At 45.0% G+C, this 19,543-nt stretch overlaps 1 protein-coding gene across 1 annotated transcript in view; it reads left to right on the plus strand.

Annotated features, from left to right (window-relative positions):
* The first annotated feature begins 557 nt into the window (after positions 1–557).
* Positions 558–19,543, plus strand: part of znf423 (zinc finger protein 423) — a 134,815-nt gene continuing 115,829 nt past the window's right edge. The window contains exon 1 of the mRNA XM_076082095.1: positions 558–1,887. Within this exon, the coding sequence (XP_075938210.1) occupies positions 1,848–1,887 (40 nt within the window). The 5' untranslated portion in view covers positions 558–1,847. The remainder of the gene's footprint in view (positions 1,888–19,543) is intronic.

A 19,543-nucleotide genomic window follows, 5' to 3' on the forward strand; every position in this document is an offset into this window, starting at 1 on the left:
GTTGTTTCTTTTGTCCACTCACAACAAGTGGTATATCCATTCTCTGGCAAACGTTTTGTTTTGGCAATTCTGGTTTTGAGTATAACAGACATAGTGTGTCACAGCTTGCAGTGGCCCACTATAAAGCCACACAGGAGAGGGGCATGCCAACAAGAAATGTTTAACGCACAGATATAAAACACTGGCATTGCTACTGCGGCTTGAGAGTTGACATGTTGTGACACCGGTTGCTGACATAGCATAGCACATCCTGCACAGCAGAGCAGTGTTAGAGATTGTAAGTAGATAGCCTGCCTCAGCAGCACCTGGTGACGTAATCACTCGATCACTTGCGCTGTTAAAACAACCCTCATTTTGTTTGTAGTCTTAACCTCAGGGCCTCTTCCACATCCCACTTTAATCCAAGTCCATATTTTCCCTCTGCCTCCCCTTTTCTAGTCTCAGAGTCCCTGTTGTAGTTGCGCCTGTCGGCCACAGCTGGGCGCTGTTGCCTAACTCTCCCCGCGCTTCCCCACTCTCTCTCTCTCCGTCAGCCCAGCCTGCCTCTCTCATGCCTCTCTGCCTCAGCCAACCCGGGCTGTGCCGAGCTGCTCCCTGCGGGATCAGAGCGCTCCCCCGCCGGGACCCTTCTCTCACATCCCCCTGCTGGGACGCGGCTACATTTCCAGCCAAGCACTGCCTGCCTTGGCTTTATTATGTGTGTCTGCGCCGCAGCCCCGCCAGCAGAGGCAGGCAGAGGAGGAGGAGGGAGACTGGTAGCCAGAGTCAGGACAAAGAAAAAGCAGGGAGACAGAGGCTAGCGAAGGGTTAGACTGGTAGAAATATTAGGCTGCTATTAAAACCGCCGGTAGGGCATTGCGAAATATTAACAAAAAAAGGAAAAGCGTGGGTTGTAAAAGCAGTAGGCTATTTCCCTCGGGGTGGAGATGCTGGGGAAGAGCGCAATGTCCATGCCACCAGACCACCACCACCACTGCCTAGTGTAGAATAGCGGGACGGAACACGGGAGGCTGGTCGGTTCGGGTCGGTGTCGCTTTCCTGGAGGACAAAAACAAAACAAAACAGACTGAAATAGTTTCGATAAACTAAAAAAAAAAAAGCCCAGACGAAGCTGCGAGGAGCGCGGGGGAAGAAGCCACGTTTCATTTCGGAGCAATTTCCACAGAACATTCTCCGTCGTCTCTCTCCACCTGGACCGTCACGACCCGTTGTGGCGCCGCCGCCTCACACTCGGACGGTGCCGCCGCTGTCACTTTTTCCTCAATACCGCGCGGGGGGACCTGCTCAGGTGTTTTGCCGCGCGCGCGTGGCTGGCAGCTCGCGTCCCGGTCCGTACTGCTGGAAGAAGAAGTCGAAGCGGCACGAGCGCCCCGGGCTGCACCGGAGAAAGCAACGCGTATGCGAAGGGGGTGCAAATTGAAGAAACAACAACAACAAAAAAGCGAGACTGTCGGAGTCCGTGCACGTTGTCACGAAGACGAAGGCAATTCCAACGGGAAGTTGTTCCCGTTTACGCTACAGGTTGCGCGAGCCCTACAACGCACCGGAGGAGCTGAGTGTTGTCTCCGAGGCTAGCCACTCCACTCCCGGTGTGTCCGTGTCCGTGCGCGTGTGTGTGCGTGGTTTGTTGTCGTTGGACTAACGACCGTTTCCCAATCAGAGACTGAGGCTGCCGCATTGCAACAGGCGAAGAAGAAGAAGCAGAAGCAGCGGCGGCGGCGAAGTGGAGGAGCAAAGATACCCCGACCGTATCCGCCTGCATGGTTTGCTGAAAACACGGAACGGAACAAAAAAACAATTACAGATTAATAATTTAAAAAAAGAAAGAAAGCTGCTCGAGACCAGAGATGTCGAGACGAAAACAGGCCAAACCGCGCTCCGTTAAAGGTAAGTCACTGTTTAATAGTGAAGGCTACCCCATGTGAACGGACAGGAGTAGGAAAATAAGACAACGCGACCACAACCAGGACCAACATTTCATGCCCAACTCTGCTGCTTGTTAGCTAATTTAATTTACCCCCCCCTCTCCTCCCTTACTAGCGTTGCAAGCAGTCTGTGTAGTTTTACAGCAGAGGTAAATCCTCCTCTTACTTTTACAATTAGTGTGTTAGCTCACTGTTGCTGCTGGGCTCAATAATTGTCTGTAATTGTTTCAAGGATTAAAATGTTAGGCAAAGGAGAGCGCTACAGTTACATTTCACTGTCTGCTGGCTTGTTTTTTAAAAATTAGCTGTCACAACTTGAAAGATGATTCAGTGGTGTAAAGTTTCTGACAGCGTGGGTCGTGTTTTTTTGGATCGATTTGTCGTAATTTACTCGGTTAACGGGTCCATGTAATCTGGATTATTCCCTTGTTGACATGTAGGCCCGCTGCACTTGCTCTAAACAGATCACTGCTGCTTTGTTGGAGTGAATTTGGTTGGTTGACCCCAAACCATGTCACTTAGCCCCCACATGATATGCCTTCTTATATCTTCTCTTCACACCAAAATAATGATACAAATTGGATTTAAAACTCAAATGTTCTCTCCTAATTCTAAAATCCCCCGCACTTTAATAAGGGAGGTGCAGTTCATTGCTGGACATTAATGTATTTAATCTGAGATTTTATGAGTCGCTGTGAAGATTTTCCATTTTCTCTGGTTTTCAGGCCTTTCCTACTTTGAAAACGTGTCCTGCAAGGTTGGCCACACATGAAGACCAACTGTGGGATTTATAGATTTATTTTCCTGAAGTCCAAGAAAAATCTGAATTTATAGGATTAAAATCCTTGTGTTAAAAAGCTGTAGGCCCTATTTTTTTCTTCTTCACTAAGGCAGCCTCAATTTCCTGCCATTACCATAAAATAGTATTCATAGCAGTGCATGGGTGAGTGGGCATCTTGCATGAGGGCATGTGGTGGCCTTGGCCTCCATGTTTCCTTTATGGGACCCAGATGGGCAACGGGACGGGTTGACCATGTGGTTGCCACCCCCTCCCCCGTTTCCTCCACCGTATAGGCTTTCCCCTCTTTTTTTTCTCGACTATCTGGGAAGCGGGCAGAATTCTGACAGTGGTTCAAAGTGCGTGTTTAGTTTGATTAGCAGCGTAGAGGCTACTTACACGATAGCACACGCGAAGTACTGGAAGCGCGTGTTATTGTGGTTGCTTTGGGATACGTGTGAGGTTGTAATATCTGTTACTGTATATGTGCAGGATAACTGACATGTTTTATAACACGTTGTGTCTCAGTTCGGTCCACAGAACAGGGTTGTGAGTAAGAGGGATGCAGATTCCACATCCTCCTCAGGAATCTACTGTAAAGCTGGTTTCTGTTACAGCTCATCTTTATATCTATAATAAAAAATAAATAATGCTGTTTGTAGTTAATGACAATGTTTGATGCTTTAAATCGACAGTGTATCCTATAAAGTGGAAATTTGGGGGAGCACTGAAAGAGTGTCCAAAATGATTATTATTATTTTTTCATTTGCAAAGTATTTTAGAGAAATGACGAGGATACATAAACTGCTGTACATCTTCTACGTGATCACTGTAACATGATCTGTTAAACAGAAAGGCTTCGCTGCAGTGATTGGAGGCCCTGGCTTTTGACGCTAAATGAGGAAATACAATTGATTCAGCTTTTACATGTAAAAAACAACAACGATAAAATCGTTATCAGAGAGTGAACTTCAAAAACAAACAAGAACAATCAATTTATAATTATACGAAATGGTGAAAATCAAGCAAATCCTCACAATTATTGAAGCTGTGACCAATGAGTGTTTTCTTTAATTACTAAACAGTCCTGATCGATTTAAATTTTTCTTGAAATCAACTAATCAATTGTTAATGGAGTCACTGTTTCAGCATTTGTTTAGAGCGGCATGAATATCTAGTTGACTTCCACTTCCTCAGTATGTGTAAGATGTTGGCTGGACCCCCCCGCCCCCCCCTCGGTGATGCTCGGTGCAGTTTGTCAGGGAACAAATCAGCTGCTGTGGACCAGTGAATCTGTCCACTGTGTGTGTGTGTGTCCGTGCTTATGCTCGCAACATCCACATTCTTGTATTTGTGTTTGCATGCATCATGGACATGTGTGCGTGCGTGTGTGCGTGTGCGTGTGTGTGTGTGTGTGTGTGTGTCGCTAAGGCAGCCTGGTCTCAGCAGCCTGGATAACGAGAGCTTAGCTTTAGTCAGGCAGCCAAGCGAAGCAGAGCTGAGGCGGACGACCACCACTCTCTGTGCGCGCGTGCAGCGAAGGTAACGCAGCCCATGTCAAGCTCGCATAAGCACCATGTGTTTTCGTGGACGTGTACTCATGCATCTGTGTGTGTGTGTGTGTTTGTGCACATGCATGTTGCTATCTCCCCTCCACACCTTGCCCCACTGACAGCTTGGCAAGACCTGACATTGGGGGAAGATGGAGAGAGGGACGGAGGAGAGAGAGAGAGAGAGAAAGAGATGGAGGGTAAAGGGGAGAGAGAGGGGTTTTGGGGCAGCACAGTGGCACACAGCGGGTGAGTGGGCAGGGGGGAGGGAGCGATGGAGACCAGGAAGAGGTGAGCATCACCGGGGGGATTATCTGTGTTTTCGTGTTCTTCTGTCTTTCACCTGCTCACCCAGCTCTGACTGGCCGGCTGGCTTACGGACTTCCTGGGCGGCCGGGCATGGCAAAACAATAACAAAGAAGCACAAAGTCCCACCGTCGCCATATCCTGCTTTAGATTTGCACTGATTCTGAGTCTGGAAAGGATTGTTTCTTTTTCTTTTTTTTATTGTTACTTTATTTAGTCACAGTTTTCCTGAATAGGAAGATCTTGGAAAGGGTGATACACTTGCCTATGACCCATACATTTAGTTTGTGTCGGATGACATTTACTGCCTTCACCTGACTTAAATCACAGATTACTTCAAATGTATCGCTACTGTGCCAATAACAACCAAGTGTTAAATCACTGGAAGTTCTGTTTTTTTTCCTCCTATTTGCTGAGACTGAGGACATGGACAGTACCAAAGCACTGTGAAACAACTGACAAAAGTGACATCAATTAATTTTGGTCATTTGTTTTTTTTTGTCTTTCACGGTTTGTACAGCGCATGTGCAACTCTCAACGGAGACGAGGAAGAAACGCACTGCTTCTTCCTCGGCTAGTCTAGACTTTTTCTAGTGAAGACTGACTGTCATAGTTAATAACAGATAGCGTTTATTCTCTCTTTGTGTGTGTTAATGTTTGCAAAGGGTTTAACCTGAGCCAGGCCATACGACAGTTACTTATTCCAGCAAGTATTTGGCAATCATATCACATCCATACAGGGTCAGTAGTATACTGCTGTTAAAATAATTCAAATATATATATATATACATGTTTTTGTAATTCAAACATGTTTGAATTACAAAAATATGTTCAATGCATTGGACACAAAAATGTAAAGAATTATCAAGATGTTAAACCAGTCTTTAGCCATAACAAACAGCAGCATCAGTGTTATTACTGCTCCTCTGATGTACTTGACCAGTCTAGCCTTTACAGTGATTAGGCCTTGTTAACAGTGGGGGGACTTGACTAATTGCAGTCTGTTAATTGAACACGGACTAATGACGCGATGATGGGCCATGAAACTAGCTGATGGGGTGAGAGAGAGAGAGAGAGAGAGAGAAAAGGGAGGGGGGAGCAGGGGGAAGAAATGAGAGAGCACGGCTTCTCTCTTATCAAAATATTATTTCAATGGAGTAATCCGTTTTTAATGTGTGTCTTTAGCGAGGCGAGGCGGCAGAAATCTCCTCCTCTGTCTGCTCAGGCTGCCTCACTATCCTATCTCTCTCTCTCTCTCTCTCTCTCTCTCTCTCTCTCTCTCTCTCTCTCTCTCTCTCTCCCAGCTCTAAGCCCCTTGAGTCTCTCATGCATTATGTAGTGATGATTATTACTTAATTACACATTAATAAATCCGCTTCATTTGCAGGACATTAAACGGGAGTTGAGGGCATATGACAGAGAGATGGAGGAGAGCAGGGAAGATTTGAAAAGAGAGAGAGGGGGGGGGCACTTACTTTCTATCGTTTATTTGGTTTGTTTAGAGTCAGCGGAGCCAAATGAGGCCTTTGACCAGGAGGGAAAGACCAGGAAGTTTGGTTCGCTGTCCGTGTGTGTTGAGCTGAGCTCTTCCGGGTTAATGGCATCATTTACACTCAATCTCCTCTCGCTCTCGCTCTCTCTCTCTCTCTCTCTCTCTCTCTCTCTCTCTCTCTCTCTCTCTCTCTCTCTCATTCTCTCTCTCTCTCTCACATCTCTCGCTCTCACACACCAAAAGTTGGCGCCAAATGTTTGACCAGATAGTTATTTACCTAAGTTGATGTATACACTGAATTGTATTTGTTGTGTGATACATTTCATTGTTCTCGTACAATGCTTTGTGTTACCACAAGATTGACCACTAATGGATGAACTAATTTTGGATTATTTCTTCCATGAACAACGTTGTCAAGGACAAAGAGTTTGAAGAATGTGAAATACTATCCCGTCCCACTCGATTGCGTGCAGTTCGTTGTTGTGTCTACACTTGGGTTGCAACTAAATCTTTTTCATTATCAATCAAGCTGCCTGTTCTTCAAATTGCTTTTCTTTTGTATAAAACCCAAAGATACCTAATTTACTATAATGTAAGATGAGGAAAAGCAGCAATTTATGCCCCCCCAAAAAATGCTGTTGATCAAAATAGTTAGTAACAGTAATCAAATAATGGAATAATGCTTTCAGCTGTCGTCTACCATCTTAGTTTTTAAACACTGGTTAGGGCTGCGTGATAATTCATGTAAGTATGTGATTTAAATGTAACAAGAGACTCTGGGATATAATTATTCATTGCCTGGAGTTAAAGTTATTGTCAATTAACTGCTCAAGACTTTAAAATTAACAACCGCCAACCCGCCAAATGTGGGTAAAAATTAATTGTGGTGGGAAATGTCATCAAGCCGTTTCGCTGGTTCATACTCCCAAAACGGCAAAATGAAAACTGACCGCTGCGCAAACAGAAGGTCATGTGTGTAGCGACCGGCTTGCCCGAGTGCCCTTGTGACTTGTGTTCATATAAGCGCAGAGGAACCTCGTATCATCCCAATATCTGACAGCAGCATCGGTAGAGAGTACAGTACAGTTAATCTGTCATTTCTCTTCACCTTTCTCGCTCTTCTGTTTTTTTCTTTCTGCCTCTCTCCCCCCATCTGGCTTTACCATTAGAGTAATTTAATGTCACGCGTTGGCGGAGCACTTTCATAGGGCGACTGGCTCTTATAAAACTCAGAGACCCTGCACATGTGGTTTGGATTACTTGAAGACAGCAACATGTCATTCTGCATTGAGTGTATATGTTATGGAAGGCACCGTTTATGTCCTTTTTCTTTTACTAACGCCAAATATTCGACAGCTTATCTCGTTTTTGTTTTCTTTGGAGCTACAAAGGCAGTAGTGCGTACAGTGTGCGTGCAGACACATCGAGTAACTCCTGTATAAAAGCTTGTATTGGCTTTGCATTACAGCCTGCTGAACCATTAAATGGCTTTCCGAGAGCTTTGTTTGAAATTCCATTGACTTCTCAGCAGGGGGTGGATTCTAGTTTTTGGTAGTTTTTCTTTTTTTTTTTTTAATGGGACAAAACAAGCTCATGTAATTGGTGATCGGTGGAGCCCAGCAGTATGAATGTAATTGGACTCCCGTTGATCTGCACTCAATTTGAACCAAATTACTACACAATTGAATGCACGGAGTAGAATAGAAGTCAATAGAATGGGTCGTTTTCACGGAAGACATTTTGACACGCGTCACAGTAGGACAAGCACAGGTCTAAATAACATGAAGAATGTCTGATTCTGATTTAGCTTCTTCGGTTTCAGGGTCCTGGAAGTGTGCACGTTTGCCCACTGTCGCCCCGTCACGGGACACTTAACGAGAATCAAGCCACCATTAAAGTAATTAGTCAAACCTGTTCTTTTCACACTGTGAAAAGCCAAAAATGTCTGCTGTGAAAAAGGCCAATTGAGTTCAGTCAAATTTGTACTTTGGCTCGAAGTCTCAAACAAGCGCCTCAGGTAAAGAAGTACACGTGTGTAATTGGGGATAAGTGCTGTAGATGGTGAATGGTTTGATAAGTACCATTCCTTCATCAGCACTGAGCAGGGAAAATGAGGTTTTGTCTGAAATAATGGATGAGAGAAGGTCATATCATCTGGTAGGCTTGGTTAGGTTTTTAGTGTGTGTGTGTGTGTGTGTGTGTGTGTGTGTGTGTGTGTGTGTGTGTGTGTGTGTGTGTGTGTGTGTGTGTGTGTGTGTGTGTGTGTGTGTGTGTGTGTGTGTGTGTGTGTGTGTGTGTGTGTGTGTGTGTGTGTGTGTGTGTGTGTGTGTGTGTGTGTGTGTGTGTGTGTGTGTGTGTGTGAGAACTCATCTGTGTGTCCAGAAGGGGTGAAGTCCCTCAGTGAGGTGTGTGTATGCCAGCGACAACTCCTTATCAGCGGCTAGCCTGGTGTGTGTGTGAGAGAGCAGGGCGTCATGGGCCACGACTGTGCCATTGTAGCGGCTTAGCTAGCTTCGTTTATCAGCTGCAAACTCACTGGACCTTAACACACACCCACCCCTCTGGAGACACACACACAGCGTAGCTGCGCTCCGTGCATGCCTATGGTCTCAGCTTTTAAGAAGAGAAAGATGATGCTGGTGTGACTATGTACATGCGCGCACACACACACACACACACACACTTAGTCGATCCAGACCCTGCTTGCCAAGCCCGTATCCCCCCTCTACTAGATAGTCTCAGAGGACGTGGGCCCTTCTAAGTTTCCTACAAGGCTGAGTGTGTGTGTGTGTGTAAGCATCTCTTACAGTCTTTTACAAAGAGATTATGCTTGTTTCTTTGTTCCACACTGACTATTGGCCTGCAGTGTACTTCTCTCCATAGTTTGGGGTGTTTTTCCTGTGGTGTTAGTTGCGTTAGTTGAACCTTATTAGATACCCAACTACAGTAGCAACTTCAGATGAACTTTTTAACCATTCATTTAGTTTTGCATGAAACGTATGATAATGCTGGTGACAAGTTACCAGAGCACAAAGTAAAGCAATGGTAGCAATTGTTCTAGGGCATTCTGAACGAGTTTGTCCTCGTTTATTATTGTTAGTAAAGTTCTTTTAAATGGCGAAGGCGGCGACTTGCAGCTAACGGTGCTGACAGAGCTAACAGTGTTCACCTGAGGGGGAAGCGGGGGTCGGGTGCCGCGTTGACGCTGTTATCAACTCGAGACGCTTTAAATAATAATGCATTGAAAATCCATCGTTGCTTTAAAAATGCAGGGCTATTTTAGGTTACGGGTTTATTAACTCTTTGGAAATACAAGGCTTTCACTGACAAGATGATGATGTGGATATTGCCAGTAGGCATCCATGTCTCTTATAAATGGTGTGGAACTGGTCAGGGAACAGGATTATTCTGGATTTAACTACAGACAATGCTTTGCCTTATTCAGCCCCATCTCCCCCTCTTCCCTCTTCCGCAGCCTCATGCATTTCTTCCCCTCCACTTCTTCGTCCCGTCTACTTTGCCTTCTCCCTTCCTCCCTCGCTTCCTCCCCCCTTCCTTTTCCTGCCTATTCTGTACATTAAACATTAGTGGTGGGGGCAATTAGCGGTGCCCCTCTGCACACCTGGCTGATGCATAATATATTTATTGGGCCTCCCTCCCTTCCTCTCTCTGACACACATACACACGCACACTGCTGTTGATGAAAGGGTGACTTTTGGGAAATGGTAAATCTGTGTGTGTGTGTGTGGGCAACGAGGACTTCTAGAGCTTTATGCCCCCTGGTTTGACCCCGCAAATCCTCCTCAGTTTGAGCTTCAGGCCAGGTCAAAAGTCGCTGGTCTATTCAGGTTTTCAGACAAAATACTTGTTCTTTCTGATTCTTTTTTTCCCCCCGAGTCAGGTATTCAATTCCCCTTTTTTCCCCAAGCAACTTAATCTGGCAAAGTAAGCCTCGTTCATAGAGCAAGAAAACTAGGAAGACTTTTTCACGGGATAGCTTGATTGTCGACATTTCTCAACTAGGGCTGCAACTAACGATTATTTTAATAATCGATTAATCTTGCGATTATTTTTTCGATTAATCGATGAATCGGATATTAATGGGCCAAAAAAGGCGAGTGAATAAAAATGTGTCTTTAGTCTTGCAAACTATACCACCCCTGCTTTACTACTGTTATTAACGAGCTAACGCTAACTTGTCAAGCTGGATAACGAGTAAACACCAGCACCAGAAGAGCTGCTGGAGGGACGTTACGTTCCTCACTTCAAAACAGAACAAAAGTAGGATTCTGTAGTGATTTACCCTGCTGTTGAACTCCCTTCCTCCTCATCAAGGACTCCAACATGTTTACGTTTTAGGTGCTGAATCATCACCGTGGTGCTCCCGTGTCGTGCCATCTCGCTTTTGCATATCTTGCAATTAACACACTTTTTCGATTTATTTAGTGTGAAATGCTCCCACACCTTGGATGACTTCACCCCAGCGCGATAGCCTATCAGCGTCGAGATGTTTCTCCTGTCATCACTGACTGCCGTTGTTGAATCAGGAAATAAATACTGTAGCCGTCTGTGTTCACCCAGAGCTCTACGATACCTCATATCAATAGAGACCGGACCAAACTATGTGTATAAATGTGTGTGTGTGTGAACCATATGGTACAAACAATGAATAGACGCTGCCGTATTTACATCTAGATGACGTTATTCTGAGTGTTGGTGGAGCTGCTACAATGTTAGCATAGCCTAGCACCGATCCATCCGAGCTCCATTGAGAAGACAAGTAGCCTACAAATGGGCATCATTACGTAGTTATTTTGGAGTCCCTTTTTGTCGGTTTATTGCCGTTAAATCACAGCCAAATCAAAGCATACGTACTTTTGGCTTCACACGGGACACGAACAACTGGCTCCTGGGTGTAAGTCAACTTTTTTCCTGCCGACTGGGCTGTGCATGTCTACCAATGTTAATATGCACAGACTTTTAAGCACACGCTGCTTTGTCTGAATAAACAGCCTTTTTTTTTTTTTTGATTCCTCCATTCAATTATTTTATGTGTGCCTGCTTTGCTCCCTGTGCTTGCACACACACACACACACACACACACACACCATGGACCCAGACGAATGTGCAAGTCTTGAACAGAACAAGCTGCTTGTGTTGTGTTCCTTTTTTATTGGACACTCTGCCGGGTCTTTGTAGTGCGCCCCGCTATAGACCTACCAATGCTTCTTTTTAGTGCTCGAGTCTTCAGTTGGTTTTTCTAACTCCTTTCCATTCACCTCCCAGTCAAAAGGCAAGGGCACCCCGCTGTGAGACAAACAATGGAGCAAGAGAGAGCAGGAGAAAGTGAGAGTGAGAGAGAGAGAGCAAGAGAGCAACAGTGAGAGAGAGACCATGCTGAATAAAGAAAGAATAGAAAGGGTGTGAATGTTCTCTTTAAAGTGGCACTGCTCAGCAGTTCTTTAATTAGTCTGATACTGTGTGATAACACTTGGTAAATATTGTACGTGAATTTGGTAATTATAAAGTAACGTCTTTGGTATTTTTCAACATTTGTTACGAGCTAAAATGGATCAAACTGCTAACATAAATATCAACGTACAAAAGTGTCTTGGGTGAAATGTATTCAGTGTGTATGAGACGGCAGTACGGTAACCATCAGGCAAGCTAATATTAGTATTCTAGTCATCGTAGCAGAGTGGCTGAAATGAATTGAATGTGTTTCGGGGAAATGTCATTCCAACAACAAAATGTTAAACGCCTTTGTTGACATCATGTTCTCTTTCCTCTGCGTAGTCTCAAGATTCATTTCGGGTAGACTCGCTGAAGTTAGGAGAGCGAGGGTGCTCCTCTGTGACCGCACAAGCAGGTTCAGAAAAGCCAGAGTGACTTTGGAGGAGGAGGAGGAGGAGGAGGAGGAGGAGGAGGAGGAGGAGGAGGCTCCTCCTCCTCCTCCTCCTCCTCCTCCATGTCTGGTCCCTAATAAAAGCTTCATGCCTGTATCAAGACAGAGTGAAAAGAGAGACAACGCAGACAGAGAATAAGAGATCACATGGTGAGATTAGTGTGAAAGTGTGTGTGTTGGTCAGTGCAGGCCAATTTTAAAAATGCAGAAGTACTGTCTGCCTTAGAATAAGAGTTGATAAGCAGTCTAGGGACGAGCACACCCAGCCTCCTCTTCTCTCTTTTCCTTTCCGCTCCTCTCCCCTCTCCTCTCTTTTCTCCTCCTCTCCTCTAAGATAATAGCTCTCAGTAGGAGAATGATATCTGTAAATACATTTCTTATTTATTGACCAAGGCCTCTTTTGGTTGTTGGCACTTTTAAATGCATGTCACCTTTAGCTTTATCTTATAATGAACTTCAGCACCTGGAAATCTCTCTATTATTATAGACTGCCCTGTCCTCAGTAGAGTTTCTAGATATTGATAACTGAGCACTTGGCTACAACCTTGTCTATGACGAAGTCACTCATATGTTTCTCCGATAAGTTTTTTTTAAGCTAAGCAATATTAGCAAAACTTTTGCGACAATTATTTATGAATTGTTACGCTGGAACCTATACTCTTACCGTATGAAGTTATGTGAAGTTGACCCAAAGCCGAATATGGGCTAATTATATAAATATTAAACACAAAAATCTAAAAATAATTGTGAAAAGATCTATTTTGAAAAATGCAAACGACATTTTGTGTGTATAGCACAGGATGCTTCATCATTATACATCCACTCAAACAAACAAACAGCCATCCGCGCTCGGAGCTCACACACGCGCTGTGTGTATATTTTTCTTGTTACTCCCAGAAGGAGCGTGACGAGCAAGTTAATCTATCCGCCGGCGATGCGGCGTGACACAAAGCTGTTTATTTCCCTTTTTCCTCTCCGTGTCACCGTCTCTCGCTCTTTCTCTCCCCTCCTGTAAAGCCTAATCAAGTTTGTATCAAGCTAAATAATGCCGTAGCGTGAAATTGGTGTCTTCAGTCAAAAAGCACTCCCCAGCCTGTACTACAAGAGAAGGCAATTATGTACACCCCCCCCCCCCCCCCCACACACACACACACCCCTCTGCTCTTGTTGCTCATGTTCTCTATGTGCAGATGTGTAAATATGCATGCCCTATAAATGCTATAACCCATAATTCGTCTGAGATGTTTTTGACAGGATTTGAGTCTGTGTTCATTTTGGAGCTCAGTCTTCTAATGGTGGACTCGGTGCCTTTTATTTGACTTGTGTGTGTGTGTCCCAGTCTGTAATGGCGAGTGGAGACTGCTGGGGGAACTTCTAGTTCAGTTATTTCTGGAGCCTTCCCCAGAGTTGAGGTACTCCAGAGGAATGCTCTCCCTCTCCTCCTCCTGCCCTCTCATTCTCTCCTCCTCCTTTATCTCTCTCTCTCGCTCTCCTCGCTGCCCTCCTTCACCTCTCTACTTTCACCTCTCTGGTGCTTTCATCTCTCCCCTCCCCCTCTCCTCTCCTCCTCTGGTTTCCTTCTCCTCCCGACTTCTCACTCCGCTCTCTTTACGTCTTTCCATTTGTTCTCCTTTTACTCCTCACTCTCTTTCCTCTCCTCTCCTCCCCACATCTCTTCTGCTATCGATTCCTCTTCCCGCCACACACTCTCTGACAGACAGAAAAACAAATGTCAGATCAGAGAGGCTCTTTAATCTCAAGCTGTGTTGTTTGGCCCTGAACATCAACTCTGTGCTTGTGTGTTTATATGTGTGTGTGTTTGTGTGTGTGTGTAAAAATGAGAGTTCTTCTCTCCGACTGCGGTGAATCTGTTTGTTTGATAATTAGCGGATCTTAGTTTCAAATGCTTGTGTGTGTTTCCTGTTTTTGTATACAGATTTATTCATGCTCACATGCATGCGTTTGCGTATGTGCCCACTACTCAAAAAGGAATAGTTCACTGGAGTATACAAAAAAACAAAAAACAAGAAAGCCTTTACATTTTTTTGACACCTGTGATTTCATTCCCTTTGTTTCAGGCCTTGGTGTCTTTCAGTCTTACATCAATAATCTTTTTTAACACAAGCCTTTGGGATACATGTGTCGCGCAAAGCATGAGAGCCTGCGCGTTTATGTTGTCATACATTGCTTTGGGTAAGTTTTGGGGATGTTGGGGAGGTTGCATAGCAACTCAGTTGGACAGCACAGCGTGGTGTAAAACCACGATGACCTCATATTCAGCAAGAGACCAAAGAGAAGGTGTGAGGGGCAACAAGGGTGAAGGGAGGAGGGTAGATGGGATAGAAATACAGAGGGAAGAATGACCGGAAGACAAGGTAAGGAAAGAAAAGAAAAACTAAGAGGACACAATCAGATGGAAACATTTTGGATCAAAAGAGAGGGAGGGAAAAAGGGATGAGTGAGGATGAGGGGACGAGAGAGACAGCAGAAAGAGAAAGATAGAGAGGGCGATGAAGCTTGTCCGCCAGGCTTTGTGTGGTTGTTGTTCTTTTTCTCTGCCATCCATCTAAGCCCTCTGCTACCTCTGTCCCTTTACACACACACACACACACACACACACACACACACACACACACACACACACACTGTCCCAAACCCCAGACTAGCCTGATGTTTCTGGCCAGTGGCTCAGTGCTTGGGGTGTGTGTCTGCGTGTGTGTTTATGTATTTTAAGGCCGTTTTGTTCCGAATGCAGGCAGGCAGAGAGAGCGGTTTTACTGCTGATAAAAGTATTTGGTTAATCAGCTTCTGTCCCCGTCCCCTGGCTAGAAGTGCTTGCTTGTGTGCGTGCGTGTGTGTGTGTGTGTGTGTGTGTGTGTGTGTGTATGTGTGTGCTTGACACAGGCCATTGAAGTTAGGGGGGCTCCCGGGGGGCGGGCTGGGGATGGAGATTGGCATCAGCCCTCGGCCAGTAGCGTCACAAAGTCGTTCCTGAGGGACAGGAAGGGCAGCCAATGAGAGAGTCCCTCTGGAGCTATAGGGAGAAAGCGGGTTGGGGAGGGGAAGTGGGGGGTTGGAGAGGGGACGTGAGAGGGGGAGAGGAGGGAGGAAGAAAAAAGAAGGAGTGTCTAGGAAGAGACAGAAAGAGAGAGAGAGAGTTGGATGACAATTACCCTCTTGACTTCTGTCCAGCGCCAGTTGTCAATCAGCCTGCCCCTCTGGGGAAAATAACCGGCGTATCATTGGCTACACTGACCCACATCCCGCCTCTCTGGGCCGCCTGGCCAATGCGTGATTGGCCACAGTGACCCGTTCGTCAAAGAGATCTGGGAACACCAGAGCCTTGGGAGTAAATGGCCCTGATAGCGTGCGTGCATGTGTTGTTTAGGAGGGGAGAAAAAGACAAAGGGTTTTCTTATTGAGGCTATAAGTGCTTCCATGGGACAGAAGAGAAGGACAGACCAAGATAGAAGGGGAGCAAGTGGGAATGTGCTAGAAGAGGGGGGAATGCAGAGGGAGTTGTGGAGGACAGATGGACAAAAGGAGAGACAAAAAATACATTGAAAATGGGTGATAGAGAAGGATGGAAGGTGAGTTGTGGTCAGGGGAGAATCACTTAAGAGATGAAGGAAGAGAGACAATTGTGAAAAATGACGACAGGTAATGAACAAGGGAAGACAGAAAAGAAAAGTAAGGGAGAGAGGGAAAATAGATGAGGTTGTAAGTATAGGAGGAAAAAGATAGGGAGGTAGAGAAAGGAGACAGTGGAGAGAGAAATGCATTGTTGTACTGCTTTGCTGTAGTGTTTGTGTGTGTGTGTATAATTATTCATGATCATGAACATCATGATGTGGAACCATAACTTAAATGGCTTTTTCTGTTCCAGTTAGCTTCTCTCTTCTCCTCTCCTCTCCTCTCATGCCCCCTAGAACTCCCCCAGAATTACCATGCGTTGTAAGAGACTGTATTGGTTTGGATAGATCAAATGTGTAAATAATATCACCCATCAAGCACTCTTCACATTACTGTTTTCCAAGACAATCTGCAGTCGAGTTTTGGAGTCGGATTCTTTATTTCACCCCCTAGGATGCCACTTGCACTTCAAACGAGTACACTGTTTGAACGTGGAATAGCTTACCAGTTACTAGAACAGTAGGTCTGTTCCTCTAGGTGCTGTGTCAGAAAATGTAATTAATTACCCTCAGTGCTAAACCCACGTGTGCAAATATTTGCAGTGCGTTGTTAAAATGAGAGACTACAGATGGAACTCTGCGTATCATTGCTGTGTGATGGCTGCAGGTGTTCAGTCACCTGAAAGAAAGGGACCTCATGCATTCTACAAGCTGTTGTGGTGACTCGACCGTTAATCTAAGCCAGTGCTGCCTTAATCACACTAAGAAGTTATATTGTAAATGGGTTGAATGAAATTGCCTCCATTATCGTCATTAAAATGTTCCAGGAGATGCAGTTTTGTGTGTAATGTACTGATGTCTGCTGTTCTTCCCATCGTGGTCACTGATGACATGTCTCCTCATGCTACATTAAATTAGAAAAAAATATAATAATATATAATAAAAGGGATTCTCGTGGCCCATTTCTTTTCAGCTTTAAGGTCTAAAATCTCATTTCCAATTCCTGTATGTTTTTTGAAGCTGGAGACTTGAGACTTGGGAAATCCGGCATTGCAGATTATCATATTGGGACCTGTTTAGCGTGTGCATATAAATGTGTGTGTGTGTGTGTGTGTGTGTGTGTGTTTTGTCGCTGTGGACACCCTGGTATAATTGTGTGGCTGTCCAATGAACCATAGCAGCCCATTACAATGCAGACAGGGGTGTAGTTTTGTGTTGCAACTTGATGTAACGGTTAATGTAAATGTATTGTGTGTGTGTGTGTGTGTTTGCATCTGGTTGTCTGTGTTGCCTGCAGGTGTGGTGGACACTGTTTATTGTATGTTGCCTTAGCTTTGTATGTGTTTGCACAGAGTGGATAATGTGCTGCTCTTGTACGCCGCTTCAGTCGCACGCACGCACACAAATAACTTAAGCCAACAACCAATGACCGATGTCTCTGTCCTTGTCTTAAGCTGTCGTGTCTATAGCATAGTTCCACCTAAAAATAAAATGAAAAACAAAACAGTCACTTTGACAACACTTTGTCTGTGACATTTCCGCCATCTGTAGACCTCTCACATCAATCTGTGGAACTTACCCAAGCTGCCAAATAAACACAAATAGTCCATGTTTATATTGTGAGACAGCATTCACTGTAGGAGAGCTTCTCCAAAACCTTAGCAAGGAACGCCGCCTTCCAAAGTACACCGCCTTCCAAAGTACACCCCACTGCCAGGGACATCACTTCTATACTGTTCTCATCGAACCACATTTGGTCTATTTGCTGAAACAAACATCTGAAACACACATTTAATAGACTAAGGTGTCTCAGGGGTCAACAAAAGCAACAGCAAAAACAAGGCTTAATTGTTGTGTGTGTGTGTGTGTGTGTGTATAGATGCTTCCAGGGTTCCCAGTAGCATCTTGTTTGCTTTGTGTCACACACACACGCACATATGTCGTGCTCTGGGGTTTGTGTTCGTGCCGAATTTGTGCAGTGTGTGTGTGTGTGTGTGTGGTGATGTTGAGGCAGACTGTTTGACGGCCTCTGCTGTCTCAATAATTATCGGCTTGCCTACATGTGCGCTACTTTTGCGTGCGCATGTTTTTGCGTTAAAGTGGCCGTAGTTGCATAAGCCGGGATGATGTCGCATGAAATGAATATCACAATTATTTGTGAATGAAACAGCAGATCAGCATTAGTTCTTAAAGTCCCTGCATGTCCACACAGGTGTTTTGATTTATTCTGTCTGATAAGGACGACGTCAGACTCCACCTACAAAAAGCATGTGCAACAAAACCAACAGGAGAACAATAGAGATGTTAACGTAGCTCAGACTGTTCATATCCGCGCAGTACAAACAGGTGAAAGCACCTGCGTTTGACACACCAGAGGACCAAGTACAGGTGCAGCTAATTAGAAGTGATTAATGGTTCACGCACCAACCAAAGACACTAAGCTACTACTGATACATAGAGCTTTTGTTCGAGCTAAACACTGTTTAAGATCAGTTCCCTGCAGACCTCCTGAGCAGCCTTTTGACAAATCAAATCACATCCGATATCGTCCCAAAAAATATGAAAACATCTCCCTACAAAATGGGCAGTATTTTCTTCAAAATGTGTCATACATTACATCCTTCAACTCCTTGTGTTAGCCCGTATGAAACTCCGGCAGTGCTGTGAAACGTACTCATGGGGAAAAAAGAGACACCTTGAATGCTATATTTTCTTCAGGTCTCTCTAAAGTATATTTTCTCCTCATGGTGTAAACTAGACAGACGCACACGTACACACATCTCATTGAACTCTCTCTCTTTTTACTCGCACAGTATGTGCAGGCATGCCCCCCCCCCCCCCCAACCACCGACCCCCGTGGTGTGTGCAGGGTTCACAGTAGCGGTGTGCGTGTCTCTGAGGGGGGACAGAGAGAGGATAGGGGAATCTAAATAAAGCCGTGTGTGCTCGGCTAATGAAACGTACTGTATTCCCTACAGTCTCATCAGGAAAAATGGAGAGTTACCATACTAGGTCTTTGTATAACATCCCAAACTCCCCATAATTACCAAAAGAATTTGGTTTTATCATCAATTCACCTTTTTTTTGGCAAGACCAGGGAAGCCTGGTTCAGGCAGAGTGTGGTCTCAGCGGGGGAACACTGCTTGCGACAAAGGAAAGCTTTTGATTCTGGTCTCTGTCCATATACGTTCTACAGATCCCTCTTTTCATGCAGGTTTCTGAAGATTCTTCCTCCTCCTTTAAAGCCAGTGGGGCAGAATAACATTGTCAGGCTGCTGAGATGCGTGTTGTGCTCTGAAACAGTGAACCACAATGGGCCTTGGAATTAGGATTGAATAATTCAACTTGAACACATCTGACTGCGTTTTTTCTGCTTCAAATTACTTGTAAGCAAATGGCATCAATGACACGTACACATTTCATGTTGCCACGGTAATAGTATGGTATTAATCATGCAACCCGACACATGGCTGGATTGCGGGCTAATATAGGTGTTTTGGGGGGAAAGCCCTTTTTTTATTATCCTAAAGGAAGTACCGGTACTTTGTTTTACTTCTGGTTTTCTCTTCCCATACCTTCTCTCGTCTGTTTCTGTCTGCTGTGTTTGGCAGACGTGTTCGTCATGTTGGGAGGTCTCTAGCCGCACTGCAGACGCACAGCCTTCAAGTGAAAATCCTGTGTGGGTCCGTCTCGCGTGTGCGCTGTGCTGTGTGTGCATAGTGTGTTTGTCCAGGGATCTATTAGTCCGTTATTAGCCCACTGTGGTCCACATCTGGCCCTCCGAACCAGCTCCGGCCCCAGACTCTCAAAGGGAGATTTCAGACTTGATCCATATGGCGACCCGGGTTTGTTTCTTCAGTTTTGTAGGAGGGGGGAGTCGCTCCTTCTGATTTGTGGGTCAATCCAACATGTAACAGGCTGAAAGTGAACCCCGGGGCCACTGTTTTGAGATGGA

The sequence above is a fragment of the Anarhichas minor genome, unplaced genomic scaffold (genome assembly GCF_050575085.1).
Source record: "Anarhichas minor isolate MPS153535 unplaced genomic scaffold, ASM5057508v1 ptg000090l, whole genome shotgun sequence".
Classification (NCBI taxonomy): Eukaryota; Metazoa; Chordata; class Actinopteri; order Perciformes; family Anarhichadidae; genus Anarhichas; species Anarhichas minor.